The sequence below is a fragment of the Bacillus rossius genome, chromosome 11, assembly GCF_032445375.1.
Source record: "Bacillus rossius redtenbacheri isolate Brsri chromosome 11, Brsri_v3, whole genome shotgun sequence".
In the NCBI taxonomy this organism is placed as follows: domain Eukaryota; kingdom Metazoa; phylum Arthropoda; class Insecta; order Phasmatodea; family Bacillidae; genus Bacillus; species Bacillus rossius.
This window is the reverse complement of record NC_086338.1, coordinates 1864025-1887141: the sequence shown is the minus strand read 5'-3', so window position 1 is coordinate 1887141 and position 23117 is coordinate 1864025. Positions and strand designations below refer to the sequence as shown.

The 23117-nt window shown below is 38.8% G+C and overlaps 1 protein-coding gene and 1 long non-coding RNA gene across 2 annotated transcripts in view; both read right to left on the bottom strand.

Annotated features, from left to right (window-relative positions):
* Positions 1-700, bottom strand: part of LOC134536531 (POU domain, class 6, transcription factor 1) — a 72275-nt gene extending 71575 nt beyond the window's left edge. Inside the window, exon 1 of the mRNA XM_063376263.1 lies at positions 604-700. Within this exon, the coding sequence (XP_063232333.1) occupies positions 604-700 (97 nt within the window). The remainder of the gene's footprint in view (positions 1-603) is intronic.
* A 7-nt stretch (positions 701-707) lies between these two features.
* LOC134536561 (uncharacterized) overlaps positions 708-23117 on the bottom strand; it is a 400227-nt gene continuing 377817 nt past the window's right edge. The window contains exon 3 of the long non-coding RNA XR_010075803.1: positions 708-778. This is a non-coding gene — a long non-coding RNA (uncharacterized LOC134536561). The remainder of the gene's footprint in view (positions 779-23117) is intronic.

Sequence of the window (23117 nt, the reverse complement as noted above, 5' to 3'; positions counted from 1 at the left end):
GTGTAGGGTCGCAGGCTGCCCAGTGTGAGTTAGCAATGCGCAGGTGAGTGCCGCCATGTGTGTGAAGGACTGTTGGGTCTGTCTTCAGGTCATTGAACCCGGGACTGTTTCCAGCAGGTGACGCAGCCAGGGTAGCACCCTTCCCTTCCAGGGCTTAAATAAAAATAAAAACAAGCAAAGGCAAAATATATATATAAAAAAAAGCATCTTCGTTACATAAGGCTATGGAGAGATTATTTTAGGATTACTGTAATCCTTAGTGGGCTACAAAAATATAGTGTTGGAATTGTGTTTCCAAGTAGGTTTGTGGTTTGCACACGGTTTAATGTAAGCATACCTTTTTACACAAACTTGACATCTGTGATTCATGATTCAATTAGAAATATATAGGCCTATATATTTTTTTTTGACTTGTTTTAACGAAATCATCCAACAATTGACTTAAGAACCAATAAAATAAATACAAAATTATATAATTTTCAGTTTTCTTTACTGAAGCAAAATCATGAATTGAAATGATATGAGTAAAGGTAGTCCACCACACCACAAGGAGTGTGGACTCAAGGGCCTGGGAGGGGGCAGGGGGGCGGGGCTGGTACTGACTCGTGCCGTTGAGGTGGGCCGCCGCCTTGGCCGCCTCCAGGCCGCGCGCGGGGGCCGGGGAGCCGCGCGGACTGCCGCCCCCGCCGCCGCCGGCCATGAAGTGGCTGGCGTGCAGGTGCGGCTCCGCCTCCAGCGCCGCCGCCTCCGGGGACGGCGGCCCGCTGTCGCAGCTCTCCTGCAAGCACGCGCGTCACACCCGTCACACCCGCGTCACACCCGCGTCACATCCGCGTCAGGTGAGTCACAGTCACGTCACACCCGCGTCGCTTGTGTCACAGTCACGTCAATTGTGTCGCAGACTCGTCACATCCGCGTCAGGTGAGTCACAGTCACGTCACACCCGCGTCGCTTGTGTCAAAGTCGCGTCACTTGTGTCGCAGACTCGTCACATCCACGTCACAGTCACGTCAGGTGAGTCACATACACGTCACATCCGGGTCATATGTGTCTCAGTCGCGTCAGGTGAGTCACATACATGTCGCATCTGCGTCACTTCTTTCACAGCCGCGTCAGACAACTCACAGACACGTTACAGTCCCGTCACAGCCACGTCACATCCACATCAATTGTCACAGTCGCATCAAATGAGTTGAAGATACGTCAAGGTCAAGTGGCACAATGAGAATAATCACATAAATTATAGACAGAAAAGTAACGAAACAGGTTTAGTATAAAATAAACTTAATATCTACTACACTCTTCAATAATAGTACATTGCTCTTCAGAAATGTATAGTCATTACATATCATTAACGATAGCTGAATTGTGTTCGAAAACACTGCATTACAACTAAGCTACAATTCTACCACAAAGTTGAACAATGTTTAACAATATACAAATGTTAGAAGCCACAATATTAACAAGCTAGCTGGATTGTGAGTACCATCCTTTGTTTGCTTCTTTTTCTCAGTTTCTTTCTTAAATCAGAATAATGCAATCGCTTTCATAAAAAAAATTACTCTAAATCTAAATACACCACTGATTGGAATTTGAGCAATGATTTTCATTAAAAGTTCAATTAAAATCTTCCAATCGACAATTCAAAAAATCTATTTTATATTTTAAATTTAAAACTAAAAATACAGGTCCCATTAAAAGTTTAATTCGATAAGTAAATTTAGATGATAATAATAGTTTGGCTAAAGAGATTCTGTACAAATTACTTATTTTATATAATATTACCTAACTTATATATTACTAAATACTTAATCATTCTTACTGTTAGTAATTCTTGGTAAAAATGTTTGTACTACTTCTTAATAAACTGACGATTTCTACAAAACAAAGTTTAGAGTTTTTTGAAATCTTTACTAAATATAAATTATTTTTAAAAGTTTTTTTGAAAAACAGATTGTAAACATTATTGTATATTTGGAACAACCTATATCTAGTGAAAAAAAAAAAAGAACCTGTAGTTAGAGAAATAATTCCTTATCGCAGTTATTTTTCTTACATTCTTTGTCTGTTTTTTTTTTTGCATTGGGGAAGATTGATTCAGAAGATGCTATGTTAGACATACGCCAGTCTGACTGCACACGAGGACGGGAACAGATCTCAGCTCCCGAAACCTCGCAACTGTTGTCTCAGGTAGCCTACTGTGTTTGTGCTGTGCTGTGCTGTCCAGAACATCTGCCTTGTCGTATCCCTGGGTTTCGCCTGCGCTTCTCTGCGGTGTGTTGTCCACATCTGCTTGGTGTCATCGTTGGGTTCGTCTGTCACTGTGTGGTTCAAGGACTTTTTGGCGTGACCTCTAATAAATCGATGAACGCCGGCTGCACGCACTAAAAAGTGTCCCGTTACGCACATTGTCCCGTCACGCTGTGTCCCGTTACGCTCATTGTACGCTTGCGCCGCATCTATATCTCTTCCACTCGATTGGAACAACCATCGATTTGACTTTTTCGAGGCACATTAAACTTTAAACACTCCCATTAGTTTCCTACTTTACCTATCATCGAACACAGATTGGAAGAAGTTAAATAGCAAACATGCATAAAAGTTATAGTTAAAATAATCTCTTCGTTAAATTAATAAACATATTTGAATTATTGAGTGCAAATAAAAGTAGATTTATCAATTAAATTGTAGATTTCATTTCACTCCTTCTTTGTATCCATACAAAATAGTGATGATTCAATAAAAATGATTCAACTTTATTCATAAAAGTATGCAATCATTTCATCAATGTTTTGTTATGACGTCATGTTAAACTATCGTCCGTAAACCGACTTTACAGACAACCAATTTTTTCTCATTTGCTGTCCTCTCGCCGTCGCTAGCTCACTGTGTCCACGTGTGCTGTTATAATGTTTTGAATAATTCCTTCCATATGATTTCCTGTGCTGTTTATGTTTTTAATTTTTTATTATCAGTTGATTTTAGCTATTTTTCTGTGTGTTTGAATGTTCATCTTTGTTGTACATTAATTATTTGTCCGTTATTTAAGTATCTTACGACCTACAATGTAACCATAAATGGCGTATGGCCAAAATAACGTTTTGAGTTTAGTTGTCTTGTTAAACATTTTGCTAAACAAGCTTAAATTACATTTAAATGTAATATTTATGTAATTTTTTTAATGTAAAGAAGTAAATTCGGTTGAAATTATTTTTTCCATAAATTTTTTGTCTTATATCTACTGCACTGTAATTTTTTTCGTTAATGGAACAGAAATAATAATGTAAAGTTACAGATATTTGTAAAATTGTACATTTACATGAAAAAAAAATTCCATCACTACAAAATGGTGTACGCCGTAATACTGGGTTCGGATTTTGACATAAATATTTTTTTTTCTGCGTAAAATGTGACAGGGAACATGTACCGCCGTGTGATGAAGGGGATTGACACACATCAGACGCATAGTTGGACGAGGACGTAGAGACAGGGTGTTCACGAAGGGCAGCGATGTGCACCCACGCCGGGAGGTTGGCAGCAGCCACAGGAGCGGGTTGTGTCCTGCACGCATTGTTGGTAGGCCTGTGACCTTCCCCCCTTCCCCAACCACACCCGCTCAGGACTACACTCAGCACCTCAATGATATTTAATTAAACATACAAAAAGCGAGCGAGAGTCCAACCCGCCTTTTACTTCGCACAAGCGCTGGAGGGTGGCCACCCCCACCCCCCTTCTTCCCTTCTTCCGCTACCCTGCGACTTCCACCCTCGGTGGGCAAAAAAATGAAAATAGCACATGGCTGCTTTCGCACGAGCATCAATCAGGGAAGTCAATTACCAACCCCCCTCCCCCCCCTAAAGGCACCGATAATGCTAAATTGACATTACAGAATACTTTTTTTTTTTGGAAAGTCGGTGAAAAGAGGTTCGGGGATAATAAGTGATTAAACTGCAAGCAAGCTCAAAGAGCTTTGCCGATCGCCAGAGGAATAATACGTTTTATTTATTACTATTTTGGTCCTGTTTTGCATTGCGGCGCGTCTTTCAAAATACGAGCTTTGTGACTGCCAATTCTGAGGCCGGGCAGACCATAGGTTCTGCTGAATGTGACTATATACAAAAAAAAATTCTAACGCAAGGGCGCAGCAAGTTAATTTTTTTTTAAATTCCTACAATGAGCTTTTCGCCCTTTTTCCTGGGATGAAAAAATAATTTCTCTTATAAGTTCGGTAGAATGAACAGTATTTATACAGCTTCCTAACTTTATTGTAACAGTGTTCCATTATTGAACAGACGATTGGTTGTTTGAAAAATATAAATATACGAGAGGTTTCTTGCCTCTCCTCGCAAGGGGAAAATGAGCAACTGTTGTGAATATTTTTTTTATACCAGCGCTGGCTGAAAAAAAAAATTACGGATTGACGCTGTCTGGTAAAAAAAAACCCTCCATTTTCACGTTAATTTGCATGCAAATGTGTTCTCTTGCTTTCATTGACATGGTTCACTTCCCATTTAGAATACCGAATAGGCTTATGAATAAAGTTGAAATTTAAATCAAGGTTTTACGTCGCGATGTTATGTCAATTAGGAGCTCAGACGACTTAACATCCGCGTTTAAAAACGAGCCTAAAAACCACTTGGCCACAGACTCAACCTATGAACGCTTACGGCAGGGTAGTGCTGCAGTACACACTTGCTTGTGGTTAGAGACCCGGTTCAATGACCTCCAGGATAGACTCCAATATCCTCTACATACTCGGGCAAATGCCAACTGCTCATTGGCTGCTGACTTGTGAGTCGTCTCGACTGGGTGGCCTGGGATTCGACACTTCTATGAGAGAGGGTCTCTAATTGGTCCTCAGTCCTCCAGATTAGCAGTGAACCAATGACAGAAGCAGCACTAAGGTATAATTATTTGAATTTGAGCATAACACGAAATAAACCCGCGAATTTTCCTGGTCTCTACTTATGGTTATTGCGATCTATCACTAACACAGGCGTGGACTGCGAGTGTGGATTGCAGAGAGACATGAACTGTATATCATCAGAGGTTAGGGGAATATACAGATGGAGCATAAGGTCCTATTATAGACGAGGGCGGATTTCAGTGTACTACACCTACCAATATGGCGGCTGTTTGTATTTTGAAGATTAGTTTTGGACTTGTAATATATATAAACATATTAAACGGTAATATTTTGTTCTAATTTTATTCCGAACAACTTAACTAAAGTCGTTAATAAAAGCAGGCTTGAACAGCTGATACAAATATAAACAAGCGTCCGCCATATTGGTATGTGAAAATCAGAAGAAATGGAGGGGATGGGCAACGGTTTCACGTCTGACGGCTAATGCTCCATCTGTATTCTTCCCTAATCTCCGCATATTGATTTGTTTTAATTTTTTGTAATAATTTTCATTTTTGAGTTATTTATCCTCATTTTTAGCATCGCAAAACAACAAAAAAAATTGGTTGAGTGTAAAGTCGGTTTATGAACGATAGTTTAACGTGAAAACGTCATAGCAAAACATTGATGAAATGATTGCATACTTTATGAATAAAATTGAATCATTTTTATTTTAATAATAAAAGAATAAAAACTTGAAATTATACTAGTAATTAGATTTTTAAAATGCAAGAATGATTAACATTTATTGCCGAAATTATTGTTGTAATAAGCTATGAAAACCACATTAACTTTTCACTTCACTTTATAAACAGTCGACGAAACAGTTCACGTGTAGATGTAAGTTGTGTGCTGCCGCTGTCTTTCTTCTCCTCGGACGCATAGGCCAATCGAGTGGAAGAGAGATAGATGCGGCGCAAGCGTACAATGAGCGTAACGGGACACCGCGTAACGGAACAATGAGCGTAACGGAACAATGTGCGTAATGGGACCCTTTTTTGTGCGTGCAGCCGGCGTTTATCGATTTATTAGACGTTGTCACGTCAAAATAGCTATACTAATACCTGTACACATCGTTATACCATTGCAGTCCACCCTATGTACCTGAGGGTTCTCAAAAGAAGTACGAGTGGTCTGTGTATCCTTCCCACTGTTGTTCTGCCAACAATGTTTGTACAGAACGTCACGTGCTGTCAGTATACATGTTAGTTTTCCGGAAAACGTATTGTTGGAAAATTTTTATGCTAAACCTGAAAATTTCCAAATTGTTATACTCTCACAGTAACAAACCATTAAATTTTATCAACTTTTTTTTACAAACAATCATAAACCAATCATTTTGTGTTTCTTAAAAAACCTTATGGCCTAATTAACCCGCCATATTGAATTTTTCCAAACGTTTTGCTAGATCATTCTAATTTTGAACTATTTATCCAAATAGCTGGAATGTCAAGGCATAAATCACACCCGAAGACCTTCTATATCTGGTTGCAACCACACATCTACTAGCAGGCTCCAGTCTGTAACCGCAGCGCACGTGTCACGATATACACGCCGGTTTACAAGTGCTGACTTTGAAATGTCCTATGCCAAGTCAAAGCACAATATTTAGCACGACAAATTTATTGCAAGAGGTGTGATATTAAAAGATTTGCATGCGAATATCTTCACTCAGTTTTTCAGCACATATAACATGTAGTTGAATTCCATTCTAGGTTGGTTATTTAAATCCATGAGTAAACTTTAACATTTAGTTTGTTAGACAAACTTGGCAACCATCGAGCTAGTAAAACACATTCTTCAGAGAGGAATTCACTTAGCTCAGATCCCCGCTCAAACTGTTGGCTCATTGCAGAGCGGTTCAAAGGTAAATTTGTTTGCAGTCTAGCCTATTGCGAAGTGAAATCTCGAATGTTTACGGTAGCAAAGTAGTCTTGAACTACATGCACACACATGCATACATACATCTGCTCTACTCGAACGATTAGACCGCACTTCTCTTGATACACCCTGGAAGACACCGAGTCATTAATGAACTAGAAGCATGGTTGACCCAATCACGTGAGCACGTGCAGCCCAGTCCGAAAGTAGGACACAATCCTTTTCCGCTTAACATCGGCCAATGAGCGCACTCGAGTTGCTGGATTGTGTAAGCAACATCTGAGTTCATCTGGAAACGAAAAGAACGCGCAAAGAATGGCTAATTTTAATGTTTTTGACACGCTGCTCATATTCAGTTTTTTTTTTAAATGTCTACAGAGTCTACAGCGAGACTTTGTTTTACCAACTGAGACAAAGGAACAAACACATTTTAACGTAATAGTAATGCCCATCATTATTAAATTCTTAGTGAAATAAAACCAGCTCACTTTTTAATTTAACAGGGGCGCAGTGCATATAAATAATTCATTTATCAATGAATAATATATGCAAACTCATTTATCAAGAAACGAAATGTTAAATTTTTTGTTCTAGGTTATTGTGCTTATATTACTTATTTTTACTATAAGTAATAAATAAAGGCTAAATAACTAAACCAACAGACTGAGCTATGCATTACATGTGCAATTTGTGTACTGAAATATTCATTAAAAAAATTGGTTGTCTGTAAAGTCGGTTTACGGACGATAGTTTAGCGTGACGTCATAACAAAACATTGATGAAATGATTTTATACTTTTATGAATAAAATTGAATAATTTTTATTTTTATAATAAAAGAATAAATACTTGAAATTATACTAGTAATCGGATTTTTAAAATGCAAGAATAATTAACCTTTATTGCCGAAATTGTTGTTGTAATAAGCAATGAAAACCACATTTTTTCACTTCACTTTATAAACAGTCGACGAAACAGTTCATGTGTAGATGACTTGTAATTAATTTAAAAAAACTGGCGTTTAGCTATAAAGTTTAAATATAATAATGAACAAGTTTTAATATAAATAAACTGTAATCAAATATCTATAATCAATTATATGAATAACCATAATTTTTTAGTTAATTGTAACATAACCTATTATAACTGCACTCGCCGACAAATGCTACTTTTTTTTAATAATAAAAGAATAAATACTTGAAATTATACTAGTAATCAGATTTCTTAAATGAAAGAATAATTAACCTTTATTGCCGAAATTGTTGTTGTAATAAGCAATCAAAACCACAGATTAAAATTCGTCAGTAATATTTTACGGTTTTATGTCTTCCAGTGTTCAAAATGATATGCAATTGTGGCCCCAGGCACGAAATTTTATTTATAATTCATTAATAATAACGCCCATCGAGATAAACAAAGGAAAATATGTATTAACGAGTGCCTGGTTCCCGCGGCAGCTGCTAGAGAGAACGATTCGTTCGGTTCGCGTCCGTCACCGTAGATAGCAGAACCGCAGGGGAATAATATTATTTCGTTTTTATAATACGATTTTATAACAAATACGCATCCCAAATACACCAAACTTATTTTAATGTGTAACAATATTTTTTAAAACATTGTGCAAAAGATCCCGGGTGTAATTTGAATTATTATGTGTAACTGTAAAACACCATTGTTCGCTCCCCTCCTCCTTCTCCCTCCTTTTCCCCCCTCCTAGTGGTTGTTCAATTTGTACTCGTTCCCCCCCCCCCCCCCCCCCCTTTTTGATAGGCGCATGCGCGCGCTGCGGCGCGAGCTTATAAATTGAGCTGCAACCATGTTGGGGGCCTTCTTCTACTGGTTTGTTTAGTTAGGCTCGGTTGTCAGCGGTAGCTGATCTGTTGTATTTCTACTAGCATGTAGTCCGAGAGCTTCTAGTTGAACTTCGTGCGTGTGCGACCTCAGGGGAGAAATGTAAGTTGGTTTGAGTCGTCAGTGAGGCGGTGGCCCTCACACTAATGTAGAGTCATTCGTTCTTGAATTTGTTCTGTCTAAATTGCTTTTCGGCCGCCACCATCAAAAATTGTTTGGATTATTGCATTAAATTTAACTTCATCTTCGCTTCCGTTTTTCTGTTTGTAACTGTCTCCCCCTGAGACGTCGTCGCACGTATTTATTTATTTATTAAGTAATAATGTAAATTCTTTCTTTTTTGTACCTGCACTTTGCAGTAGTTTTGTAATTCTGCTTAATGTGAATTTAACTTCATACTTGGAAATGCTTTTATTTCGAGTCAACTGGGCTTTGCCCCCTTTGAGAGTCAGTTGTTTGGATCGTTTACGGTGTAGCTGGCATACCTCACAAATTTAATATTGAAATTTATTATTGAAAATAAATTGTTCTCAATTTATGTATTTGGCCTTGCCTTGTTCTCACTTAACATTACCATTAATGTTAAAAGTAATGTTTTGATTTGAATTTGTATTTGAATAAAATGTCTGTGTACCTGAAACCATTTACCTTGCATACCTGATCAGCTCCATTCACGTATACCCCAATCCATGCCAGGTTCTGGGCCTCCCTCCACGTTTAGTTAGGCCCTTTTCAAGCGTAACGGGACTCATCCGTAGTGGGACATTGTGCGTTACGGGACACATTTTCTTGCGTGCAGCCGGCGTTCATCGATTTATTAGACGTTGTCACGTCAAAAATTGAAAAATTTCGTCTGATTGGAGACAGAAACACCGACTTCACCATGTAGGTATTAGTCTATGGAGTGGATATATGTTCTCAAGTTGACGTCACTCTGGTTAGCAATTGGTCTTCAAAACAAATTGTAGCTGTGTAAAATATAATCTATATATATAAAAATTTAGCTTCCGTATGTATTTGGCCGCAAAACTCGGAAAGTATACGATGGTTTGGATTGAAAAATTTTACAGAACATTGCATCTTAACAGAAGAGTGTTTATATGAAATAAAAGTTTGGGAAAATCCACCGGAAAAGTCGGAAAAAAAAGTTTCAATAACTAAATATTATGGTCACCCAACTTAGTTGTGACCACGCTCGACGATGCTGAACCATATTATCGAAGTTCAAGCACATCAGGCTACTCGACCAATGTGCCTTGACAACTATTATATACACAAATATGTATATATATATATATTTCAAGAAAGAATAAAAAACTTTATTTAATTTGAAAGTATATTCTTTCGACTCTATTGATAAAAATACGTTTAAATTAAAAAATATTCAAATTTTTGGAGCACAGTAAAAAAAATGCATTTAACCACGAATATGCGAGTTAAACTTCAGAACGATCCAACAGCAGTCATATTTTCAAGACAATTAATTGAAGTTGGTAACGGCACTGTACCTACAAATCCAGAAACAGGAAAAATCAGCTTATCATCTGATTTATGCAACATCGTAGATTCAAAAGAGGAATTAGTAGACAAGGTATTCCAAAACATCGAAACAAAATTCAAAAATCATGCATGGTTGAGCGAAAGAGCCATTCTAGCGGCTAAAAATGTTGACGTACACGATCAGAAACAGAATCGAAGGTGAAACAATGACATACAAATCTATTGATTCAGTAGTGCACCAAAATGAAGCAGTGAACTTTCCAACGGAATTTCTCAATTCACTCGATGTTCCAGGATTACCACCACATATTTTGAATTTGAAAATTGGTGTGCCAATTATATTGCTTCGAAATATCTGTCAGCCTAAATTATGTAATGGTACACGATTAGTAGTTAAAAAATTAATGGATAATCTTATTGAAGCAACAATTTTGATTGGACTTCATAAAGGTGAAGACGTATTACTTCCACGAATGCCACTTATTCCGACAGATATGGCGTTCGAGTTCAAACGACTTCAATTTCCAATACGCCTTGCGTTCGCTATGACCATCAATAAAGCACAAGGACAATCTTTGCAAGTGTGCGGTTTGAATTTAGAAAATGAATGCTTCTCTCATGGACAGTTATATGTCGGGTGCTCCAGAGTCGGTAAACCATCTGATCTATATGTTTATGCAAAAAATGGGAAGACAAGGAATGTAGTCCTTCCATTAGCTTTACAATAAAAATATTTAAGCTAAACACATTTTTATTTCTTCTATTACATTCCACAGCCATGCACAGTAAAATATTAAATTAAACAATGAATTAATATTAAACTGTGCCACAGAAAAGCGTGGCCGGGTTTAGCTAGTGAAGGATGTTTGTTCAACAGCTTAAAAAGAACTCCCTAGGAAGAATTTAAAAAAAATCAAGGTTAGGCCATGTCTGCTTAATAAATCTTGTAAAACTGTTTTTTCTTTCTTTTTGATGTGACAACGTCTAATAATCGATGAACGCCGGCTGCACGCACGAAGAAGTGTCCCATTACGCACATTTTCCCGTTACGCACATTGTCCCGTTACGCTCATTGTACGCTTGCGCCGCATCTATCTCTCTTCCACTCGATTGGAACAACCATCGACTTGACTTTTTCGAGGCACATTAAACTTGAAACACTCCCATTCGTTTCCTACTTTTCCTATCATCGTCCTATCCTTAACAGAATAACACAGATTGGAAGAAGTTAAATAGCAAACATGTATAATAGTTATAGTTAAAATAATCTGTTCGTTAAAGCAATAAACATATTTAAATTAATGAGTGCAAATAAGTAAATTTATCAATTAAATTGTAGATTTCATTTCACTCATTCTTTGTATCCTTACAAAATAGTGATAATTCAATAAAAATGATTCAATTTTATTCATAAAAGTATGCAATCATTTCATCAATGTTTTGTTATGACGTTGTCACGTCAAACTTTCGTCCGTAAACCGACTTTACAGACAACTAATATTATTTTTTTTTTAGTAAATATGAAGTGATAACTATCTAACGTGTCTTCTAACTACTCAAGTCACACACAACACGCTTGTCAAAACAGTTTGGAGGTGCGCACATTGAATATTCGTTTACTCGCATATGCTCGTGCATACTTCACTTCCGGTTCGGACAGCCCTTGCGATGTCACTTCCGGAGACAAGTACGTAGGAAGAACACATGTACTTCATGCGTGTTCGGACAAGGCATTAAGATGGACACATATTTAAAATATGTGCAAGTTGCACAATGCAACATTAATATTAAATGATGAAGCAGAAATGCTGAGAGAAAACTTAATATTCCAAGTATACGTTCTGTTTTAAAAGAGAGCTTAAAAAAAATTCAAGGACTCTGGATGTAGGTCAGTTTGCGGTGTGCGAGGAAAAAAAATAAAGACCTCCGGATTAAGTGGCCGAGCGGATTTCCGTCTTCCTCTCTCTTTCTCTTACTTCCGGGGCAGGGGGGGGGGGAAGATTGTTTGGAGGGGGAGGAATGTTTGCTGACTGGAAAGAGGAAAAGGAGAAGGAGGGGCAGGAGACGTGAATAATAATAAAAAAGGTGGCGCGGTATTTTCTTCGCCTCTCTTCCTCCGCCGAGAGGAAAGCGAGCGCCTAATTACTGCCCGCCTGGCGAACACACACGCTCACACAACCCCACACAGGCCTGCAAGATGGCACGATACCAGACTGACACTGAACGACAAAGAGACACAGACATTTACAGTGTGACCATAAAAGAGAGTCCCAGTTATAAAATGTAATAGCATCAACTGTAAGAGTTGGAGAGTGTTGGTTCAAGGTCACAATTAAACAGTAACACAAACGGTTTTAGACAAGCGCATTCGCAAATACTGCTTTGTTGTTTCGCTTGCAGCGCGGAAGTATGGCGCAGGTGAACATCCAAGTCCCTGACCGTTGCGCTAGTCGTAATGGTCGAGACGACAGAGCTCTTTATCGCTGGCCTCCACGTTCACCTGACGTAAACCCGTGAGATTTTTTTTTTCCTTTGGGGTTTTATAAAAGATTGTCTCTAAGTTCCACCGCTACCTAATGATTTGGCAGAGTTGAAGCACAGAATTGAAGAGGCTATTGCTTCCATTACTCCGAATGTGTTAACCAAATTGTGCCGTATAACTTAAGGTGCACGTATTAACATTTGTAAAAAAAAAAAAAATAAATAAAAAAAAATAGGTTACTTTACCTTCAATTATATGCATTTGTTGTAAATAGTCTAAATTAAACTTTTCTAATATACCATAGGAAATTGGGACATTCGTTTATGGACATTCTGTACATTATAAAGAGATAACACAAGATAAACTATTTATTATTCGATTAATTGATGAAATAATAACCCAAAAAATATTATAAGCCAGTTTAAACAGATACCGTAAAGAAATTTCGGAGAGCCTAGAGAAAGTATCAATGTTCTACGCAGAAACTCAATCCCGCTATCCAACGATGCTAAAGATGAATTCAACAGCTTGATGCATAGGAATTGTCCTTATATTTGTGATCGAGAAATTGAACTTTCAAAAAGATGTGATGATTAACTTCACAATATATAAAAAAAGGTATAATAAATCACACAATTATTAAGTTAATAACACGAATAATAAAGAAACACGGTTTTTGGTACGCTATCTGTTTTAAGAAGGGTAGTTTCCAAGATTTCTATGTTTCTATAAATTCGTTTTTTTGTTCGTTATTTAAAATTAATTCAAATTATAATCATAAGTATTTTTAATGGCTTTCACGGCTGTTGTCTGAAGTAGCTTGGCTTCTGGGTTGTAGCCGCGTCCTTGGAAAATAATTCACCGACGTTTCGGTCGACATTGCAGTCGCCATCATCAAGGAGCAGTTACCCTTGCAAGTTATCCTGCCTTTATATACTCTCGCCTGAGGGAAAGGTGCTTCCTGATTGGCTGCAGCTGTGGGACAATCAGAGCCTTCCTTTCTTCTGGTTGGCTGGGGTGTTTTGCAAATCAGGGGCTATCTGTCTGATGTTGGATGTGGAGCTATGTTTTGAGGATTTCTAAAGAGTGGGTTCCTTATTTTGCTTAATTTGTAGCCATCTTCTCTATAAACGTTTGTAAGTATTTTTTGTAATCTTAATGAGAGTTTCTTTTAATGGTTTTAATATACTTAAAGGGCAATTTATATTTCAATCCAAGCATGAACATGTAGCATGTAATGGTGGGGTTTACAATTTCTAGTTAACTTTGTCGTCAAACTATAATTTGTTTTAGTTTATAAGCCGTAAAAAATAAATAAAATTGGTTTGCAAAAATTTTTTATAAACCTGAAGATTTTCACGGTTTTGGGAAAACAGAATCTTATTTACTAAGAATAATATCCTACCTACAAAAAGTTTTACAATCAAAGGCAGTTAATTTAAATATTATAATGATTTTGCTATGGTTCAAATATACATTATAATTTAAAATACTGAAAACAATTAACTAGCACTTAGTAATAGGATTATATGTTTATGAAATGTTAAGTATAATAATATTACTGATCTAATGATTCTCGCCGGCAAAACTACAAGACTCAGTAGTCCACCTTTGTGAGCCCGCTCTGGCCGTGATGATAGCGGTCTCAATGGCCCTCCCGCTGCGAGGTGACGTCAGCGGCCACGATGGATTCAGCGGGAACCCACCATCACTCACTCCTGACCTCAATCCTCCCTCCCTCCTCTCAGGAAGCCATCCATCCCTACACGCACGAAGCCCACGGCGCGAGGTGGTGTACACACTCAGTCGCCGTGCGCGCGTCGCTTGGTGGGTTCTTCCGCCGAGCGATTCAATTAAGTCTCCCCCTCCTTACCCTTTCTCTTTCATCTCTCCTCCCTCCCTCCCATCACAAGCTTCTTCCTCTCGGTCAGTACGAGGCAGGGTGTCCACAGTTAGTACCTTCGTACTAGATCTAGTACTTTTATAAGTCTAGTACATTTACGCTCAGATCTAGTACTTTTTTCTTTAATATAATAATATTACAGTAACTACAATATGTTTTATTATTAAGCGTAATTATTTTTAAAAACTATGGAATGTATGCGTGTGTGTGGTGTGATATTTAAGTTAGAGCATTGCAATTTCATAATAACTTCCTAAATTGTTAAAACCATAACAAATTATAATTAAGTACTTTTTTTTTTTTTTTTTTTTTCAAATCTAGTACTTTTTTCTCGCCTAAGTTGGTACGAAATATGTTTCCCTTGTGGACACCCTGGTACGAGGTGCGCGCCGGTCAGTAGTGTAGGTATGGGTTAGGCTTGTTCGACCGAAGCTTAGGTATAGTCCGACTCGTTTCTCTTGTTTCAAATGTTATAATTGTACACTTCTCAAAAGTAGTACAAATGGTCTACGTGTCCTCGTTCCTGTCAACAGAGTTCTTGCACAGAAAAAAAAAAAACATTTTCTGTACTTTTACAAAAGGTTCATTTGGAAACCAGTTGCGAAGATAAAGTTTGTAATAATACAAGAAAATATATTCTAACTGTGGTTATTACGTTTGTCGAAATAATACTGAGTATTCATTACGCAAATTGGCACATAATTTTATATTTTAATTTATGTTTCATTCACGCATTTTTATTTTTTAAAACCACGGAACAGATAAACGAATACTCAACCATTTGTATGTATTCTGTTGTATCATGCTCATTAATATGCGCAGTTATTTCTGGAAAACTATTCAGGTAACGGTTTACAAATAACTTTAACTATTGGGGGTACAGTTTTTTTTCTTCATATAAATGTATTAATTTGCAAATATCGGTAATTTTACGTGAATACTTCTGTTACATTTACAAAAAACAAATGACAGTGTAAAAATCTTCTTCAGGTTTCCAGCGTTATTAAACAAACGTCATGTGCTGCTTTGCAAGTGACAGTCGAGAAATGGGTGCTATTAGTAGTAATTTTGCCAACTTTCCAATGTGAGACAAGTTACATGACTCAGACTACAGAAAACGGTATTTCCTACGTGCGAATTTCGCTCTGCGTAAATATCTGCCGCTAAGTACGTTCATGATCACTCTGCCATCACATGCTTACTGTACGTTCAAGGGGGAGTCTTCAATCATTATTAATTACCGCTCCAGGAAAAGTGTTTGTATTATGTGTCTACGACTATTCTGCCAGTACTTTTTTTTGTCATTTTGAGATTAGGTATTCAAAAAAAATACGAGTGCTGTGGTTTTAAGCTCCTTGACAATATGACTTAAGCACTCGGTATCGTCATTTTAGACTCTAAATGAAAAAAAAAAAGTAAGGTAGTAATTGTCCGGAAGTCGCGCCATGGTGACGACTGCAATAAGCCGTCTTCTTTCGATGACTATTTTTAAAAATTGTACATGGTGCGTGGAGCACAGCCTTAACTCAGGAATGCATCTTCGATCTGTACCCAATTATTTCAATGAAATGTTTTTGTTACAACGACTAAATTAGCGGCGGTTGTACAACTTCACTCAATTAAACTCAATCCTGACGCTCAGCGGTCCATCTTAAGGGGGTGCCTCCCATTTCAGGTCATGATTTTATATTTATATTAATCACTGATCAACTTTTAAACTTTTCCAATTGTTTAACTTTTACGAAATGAAAGATATATACAGCTCATACGTTTTGCATAATTAACTGCCAAAGTTATATTTTTAACGTTTTTGGGTTGTACAAGGAGAATTTCATTTATTGCAGAACTGAAACTTTTTAGGTTTAACTGCAGTCCCACTGGCTACTTCATGATATGGTTCGTATTTCTATCACAAAATCTCATTCAATGTTTTTTGGCTGTCAAAATCGTAACAAATTTGAGAATTTTAAAATGCCAGGTAAAATTAATTAATATTTTCTGAAAGTAAATCAAACCATTTCTTGAAGTAGCTAGTGACATTGCAGTTAAACCTAAAAAGTTTCAGTTCTGCAATAAATTAAATTCTCGTTATTTGTACAACCCAAAAACGTTAAAAATTTAACTTTGGCAGCTAATTATGCAAAAAGTATGAGCTGTATTTATTTTTCATTTCGTGAAAGTTAAACAATTGAAAACGTCTACAAGTTTATCTGTAAGTTAATTAATGTAAATATAAAATCTTGACCTGAAATGGGAGGCACCCCCTTAAATACTTTATCTGTTATTTACAACAAGACTGTTTTTCAGCCCCACTTTCAAAGACGTACACCATCAACATCCCTGTTCTGTATCATTGTGTCTCACCGTCTATTAATACCTCGCTTTTGTCGAGAATTTAAACAAAAAAAAAATTGCTTGTCTGTAAAGTCGGTTTACGGACGATAGTTTAACGTGACAACGTCATAAAAAAACATTGATGAAATGATTGCATACTTTTATGAATATAATTGAATCATTTTTATTAAATTATCACTATTTTGTATGGATACAAAGAAGGAGTGAAATGATATCTAGAATTTAGTTGATAAATTTACTTTTGCACTCATTAATTCAGATATGTTTATTACTTTAACGAAGAGATTATTTTAACTTTAACTTTTATACATGTTTGCTATTTAACTTCTTCCAATCTGTGTTATTCTGTTAAGGAAAGAACGATGATAGGAAAAGTAAAAAACGAATGGGAGTGTTTCAAGTTTAATGTGCCTCGAAAAAGTCAAATGTATGGTTGTTCCAATCGAGTGGAAGAGAGATAGATGCGGCGCAAGCGTACAATGAACGTAACTGGACACAGTATAACGGGACAATGTGCGTAACGGGACACTTTTTCGTGCGTGCAGCCGGCGTTCATCGATTTATTAGACGTTGTCACGTCAAAAAAAAAATATAAAAAATAAGAGATGTCTCCTAATGTGGTGTTCCAGTTGCAAATCGGACAAACTAAAATAAATTCGTGAGAGTACTTAACTTTATTTACACTTTTTAAGAAACGTTAAGGCTCTGCACCACCTGCCATATTGGATGACTTCCTTTGTGCTAATTCCAGACTTAAATATTTTGACAATTTACTGGTCAACATTAGTTAATAATTACTTCGTAGGCATTTCAGATAGCTGTGTAAATTCATAAATAAAACATAGTGAACGCAACGCAATTAGGAAAAAATAATAATTATGGTCTGCGAATATTACTGAAGTTTTACAACGTCCATAAAAATATTTCCACATAAAAAATCATGACGTAAAAATGCAATTACAGAATATTTTGGGTAAATTAGTTATTGGCTGCGTCCATTTTAATTAATTTGACGAGTGTCATTTGTCAATAAAAGATTGCGTTTAAGTACCTACTCATATTTTATAAATATTTTTGAATATATATTTTTGATATCGCACATAAACGCTGTAAACGATTACAACTTACAGAGACAGCTGATGTATTCCATGTAAGTTTCCATACAGAGAGTTAGTCTATCCCCTGTAATTCTTTACGTGATCACAAAAGGCACCGAACTGAATTAATTCATGATTTAGGCCGGCCGCACACAGAATGAGCCAGGACACGACACGACACGAAGAGACAGCTTGTCTGATGGCAGTTCACGTGAAAGCAATGCACACAAGACCCGGACAGGCCACGCCACTACACTGTCGCCATCAGACACGAGGCGACGACAGGGAATCACTGCTCCAACTTCTTCGCGGACAGATGCCCGATGGCTGCCGTGTTCTGCGCATGCTCCAGTATAAAAGGGTTTAAAGGTATCACATTTGTTGCGCCTAACACGCCAGCCTCTTGATTTACTGAAATCTGTAAACCATGTCGTAAGTTTGACTACTGAAATCTGTAGTCTTTGCACAACAAATGTGATACCTTTAATCATACCGCCAGAGAATTACATCTTTATAAAAGGGTTTGTCAACGAAGGTATGCCGTAGTGTACTTTATTTACTCTCTATTAGTGTGTTTATAGATGACTAATTAAATACTGTTTTTCATCGTTACTTTAATTTGAGTAAATAATCACTTGTAAAGTATTTAAACTGATTTTTTTTTCTCGTGGAGTTGGACGCAGAACAATAGGTTAGGCTTAGTTCAGGAAATATTTATTTTATGATAATCCGTATTTGCTGGAGTATCACAACAGCAATTTCATTCCAAGAAGGTGAGAAGAAATAACATAACGGAAACTAAGAGTTAGAGAGCTCAATTCAAGATGCGGTCGTGATTCTGTGACGCTGTAGAGCGCTAGTTGTCGTTATCCCGGGCGCCGCTATCGTCTGGTGTGGGGAATGGGGAAGGAGAGACACGATACGACACGCGGCGTTGCCATGAGCTATCTGCACGTGACACTCGCGCCTTGTAGACTGTATCTCGTGGGCCGTGGGCCGGGGTGTGCCTGGCGTCTGTGGGCTGCTCCGCGGCTGCTCTGTGTGCTCTGTGTGCCCTGTGTAATCTATGTGAGCTCTGTGTGCTCTGTGAGCGCCCTGAGGGCAGCCTCCTGCTGTTGTAGTGACTTAAGTGACCAGTTCAGAAAAGTACTCTTAGGCGAGTCTCTGGCCACTATTTTATAAATTAAACAATCCATAAATCAAACCGTCACGTTTATTCCACATTCCAGCCTCATGAGCCATCTAAATCGTGTGAACGCTAACTGAAGTGATGCATAATTATCTTACAATGTATTTTTTATGTAGGCATTATGTCTACCATATCAAATCAATTTTTAAAAGACTTCGAAATACCTCGCTTTCGTAAGTTTAATTTACATAGTGAACATGAAACATTTTCTGTTTTGGTTCGAGCCAAATATAACTATGTTTTAAATGAGCGGCATAATAACATTCCGCGTATTATGTATGAGTGCATGTAAATAACATCACATCCTCTTGTCAATAGACATTTTTAACTTTTATTAAAATGAATTAATATTCTAACAAGTAATCTCAATTTTAAAACATCCAGTAATTCATCTTCATTAATTACAGTGCTGAATTTGTTTCAAATAGCGTAGAAACTAGAGAACTGAACCGAAGAACACAATCACAAGCAGTCTACAACTGGAATCATTGTCCTAAACGGACACTGATCGCCCATTGTTTCCGTGTCCCTCTGACGTCATGCGTGATGTAGGCGATGATCCCAAAATGTCGGTAAACATACAATATTTGCCCCAATCTGTGTTCTTTAGTATCATAGAAGAAGAACACTCGTGATATTTACGGTTTTCGGTTCCAGTTTCAAAAATGGTAAGCAGAAAATAACGGACAATATGGTAGGGACGGAAAACCAAGAAGAAGTCGAAATATTGATTAATGCTGTCCGTCTGCGACCGGCATTTTTCAAAGAACAGTGTGGCAGTGTGATTAGAATTAATTTTTTGACATTTATTTTTGCCTTAGCGAGTAAATAAATATTACTGAACTCCCACAATATTTACAACTTAAATGAATATTCAAAACAGCTGTGCACTCATTATTTAAAATGCATGAAAACAAACAAAAACAACCGAAAAACACTTACTTTGGCGCAACTGCGCTCTGGTAACTACTTTATAAATCAGTACAATGAGACATCACAATTGTAGACAGGGCAGTTTCCGTGCGACAATATAGACCACGGCACCCACAGGTTCGGACTGATGTAGTCGCGTGGTAGTAATTTGATGTGGAGGAGGAGGAGGATGAGGAGGAGGTGGAGGAGGTGGAGGAGGAAGAAGGAGGAGGTGGAGTAGAAGGTGAATGAGGAGGAGGTGGAGGAGGATGAGGAGGTGGAGGAGGAGGAGGAGGTGGAGGAGGATGAGGAGGGGGTGTGGGAGGAGGATGAGGAGGTGGAGGAGGAGGTGGAGGAGGATGAGGAAGGAGGAGGTGAAGGAGGAGGATGTGGATGAGGAGGAGGAGGAGGTGGAGGAGGAAGTGGAGGAGGTGGATGATGATGAGAAAGAAGGAGGAGGTTGAGGAGGTTGGGAATGAGGAGTGGGTGGGGGTGGAGGAGGAGGAGATGAATGAGGAGGAGGTGGAGGAGGAGGGGGTGTGGGAGGAGGATGAGGAGGTGGAGGAGGAGGTGGAGGAGGATGAGGTGGATGAGGAAGAAGGAGGAGGTGGAGGAGGAGGAGAATGAGGAGGGGGTGTGGGAGGAGGATGAGGAGGTGGAGGAGGTGGAGGAGGATGAGGAAGAAGGAATAGGTGGAGTAGAAGGTGAATGAGGAGGAGGTGGAGGAGGAGGGGGTGTGGGAGGAGGATGAGGAGGTGGAGGAGGAGGTGGAGGAGGATGAGGAAGAAGGAGGAGGTGGAGTAGAAGGTGAATGAGGAGGAGGTGGAGGAGGAGGATGAGGAGGTGGAGGAGGAGGAGGATGATGAGGAGGGGGTGTGGGAGGAGGATGAGGAGGTGGAGGAGGAGGTGGAGGAGGATGAGGAAGAAGGAGGAGGAGGTGGAGGAGGATGAGGAAGAAGGAGGAGGTGGAGTAGAAGGTGAATGAGGAGGAGGTGGAGGAGGAGGATGAGGAGGTGGAGGAGGAGGAGGATGATGAGGAGGGGGTGTGGGAGGAGGATGAGGAGGTGGAGGGGGTGGAGGAGGTGGAGGAGGAGGATGAGGAGGTGGAGGAGGAGGATGAGGTGGAGGAGGAACGAGTGACGTGGCAACACGGCAGCTCCTTCCCGCCGCCTCGCGGTTGTCGCTCTTGTCCCGACCGCCGGAGCTTATCATATTACCAGCGTGAGATGCTACCTATACATCAGGCGTTGTCAAAATACACATTAAAAAAATTAATTTCTGTTTGAATATTTAAAGAGATACACTGTCATCGCCAGGGACTTTCCTTAAGATGAAGATATGACCAAGGCCGCTATTGAAGTTTTATGCGGTAGAACATACTGTCTGCAAATTGTGACGAAACGTGAACTAAACATCACGTTATCAATCATAAAAGATATTAAAAAAAATTAAAGTTTGCTTACGAAGCGACTTGTGTGCTTACAATATCTACAATTTGACGTTTCTTTGAAAGTGCTGTAACACACACGGACAGAATCGCGTGCACACAAGTTTCACGAGTGAATCCCTGTCCCGAGCTCGGTTGAGGCCTGCATCGTGTGGTGTCGTCTCGTCGCCATCGAGATCACAACAGACGGACCAGGCGCACCCACCCTGAGATTACCCAACGGCTTAAGGACACGGTGATAAAATCCGTGTTTGAAAATGCTGAAAATTCAGGGTGTCCACAAAAGAATATCTCAGTTTCAATGGTCTATTATAACAGTTTATTTTAGACTAATTACAACAAATCATATATCAACTTGAAGGTAAACTAACATAGTTTTTTCTTTACAAATGTCAAATACGTGCACCTTTAGTTATACGGCACACATCCAACCTAAAGTCCCATTATTCCGTCCATTGTATTAGTCGTTCAGTTGTTTCGCGTGTTGGTTTGGTTGTTGATGCACTGACTTAATTTATTCCGTGGAATCCCGTATATGTTTACTTTTTGTTTTGCCATAGCTTATTGTTGTTTTGTTTATTTATACAATGGCTTGTGTTTTGAACTTAGTTTCTGCTATGTAAGTTTCGGTGGCATATGTAAGTGGAGTCAGCGAAACATGTTCCAGCTTAGCTTCTGTATTCTTCAATGTTCTGTGGTAAGAAATAAATTAACTAAAAATTTATATATATATATATATATATAAGTTTTTAACAAAAACGAAGTAATCCCTGTATGCTGAAATTAGTACCTAACCGAAAACAACGAGAGAAAGAGTATTATTCTGCAGGAAAGCAAATCTTGTTCTCCTGAGCTGGTCTCACTTGCTACGTGACGTTGGAGCGAACAATCGAACCCCCAAGTGTGACTTGGCCGGTTTTCGTCCTGAGCCCCGTCCGCGCGCTACAGAAGCGTCCATTGTCTAGTCTAGTGAGTCTGATTAGCTCCCCATGACACAGCCCTGCGCACACCCCCTCCACCCCTCCACCCCTCCTCCTGCCCTGCTGGCCGCCTCGGCTTCGGCTCCTCTACCTTATTTAAATGCAAATGAGCTTCATTTCGCAATATTAATGTGCCCCTTTCGTACCCCCCTCCTTCCTTCTACCCCCTCCCCAGTCCTCGTCCACCCAGTCATTCGGGGAGGGGGGTGGGGCGGTGTTCGAAAGGGGTTTGGGGGTTGATTTAGCGAGAGGCCGTGTGCTGAGGTGCTTCAATAATTATTCAGCCATGTGTGCGTATAACTCCCCCCTCGCCCCTTCCTCTTACGTTCCCCTCCCCCCCCCCCCAATCCACGCGTGGACTACCCAAACTGAGTCACAGATAAAATATATAGAACAATAATTATGGGTCAACAGTGCAACAGTGCGCTATGTCGCGTCGTCAAAATTTGGTGGAAGCACTGGGTAAAGTTCGAGTAGCCTACGTCTCGAAACTACATACATCTCGTGCTTCAGAGAGTTGGCAACCGTGGTTAAAATACTTGCACTGATGACTTAAAAAAAACTAAACGCTTTCGTTTGCAAATTTTGTCAATCAATTACGTTTCAGTGCAGAAAA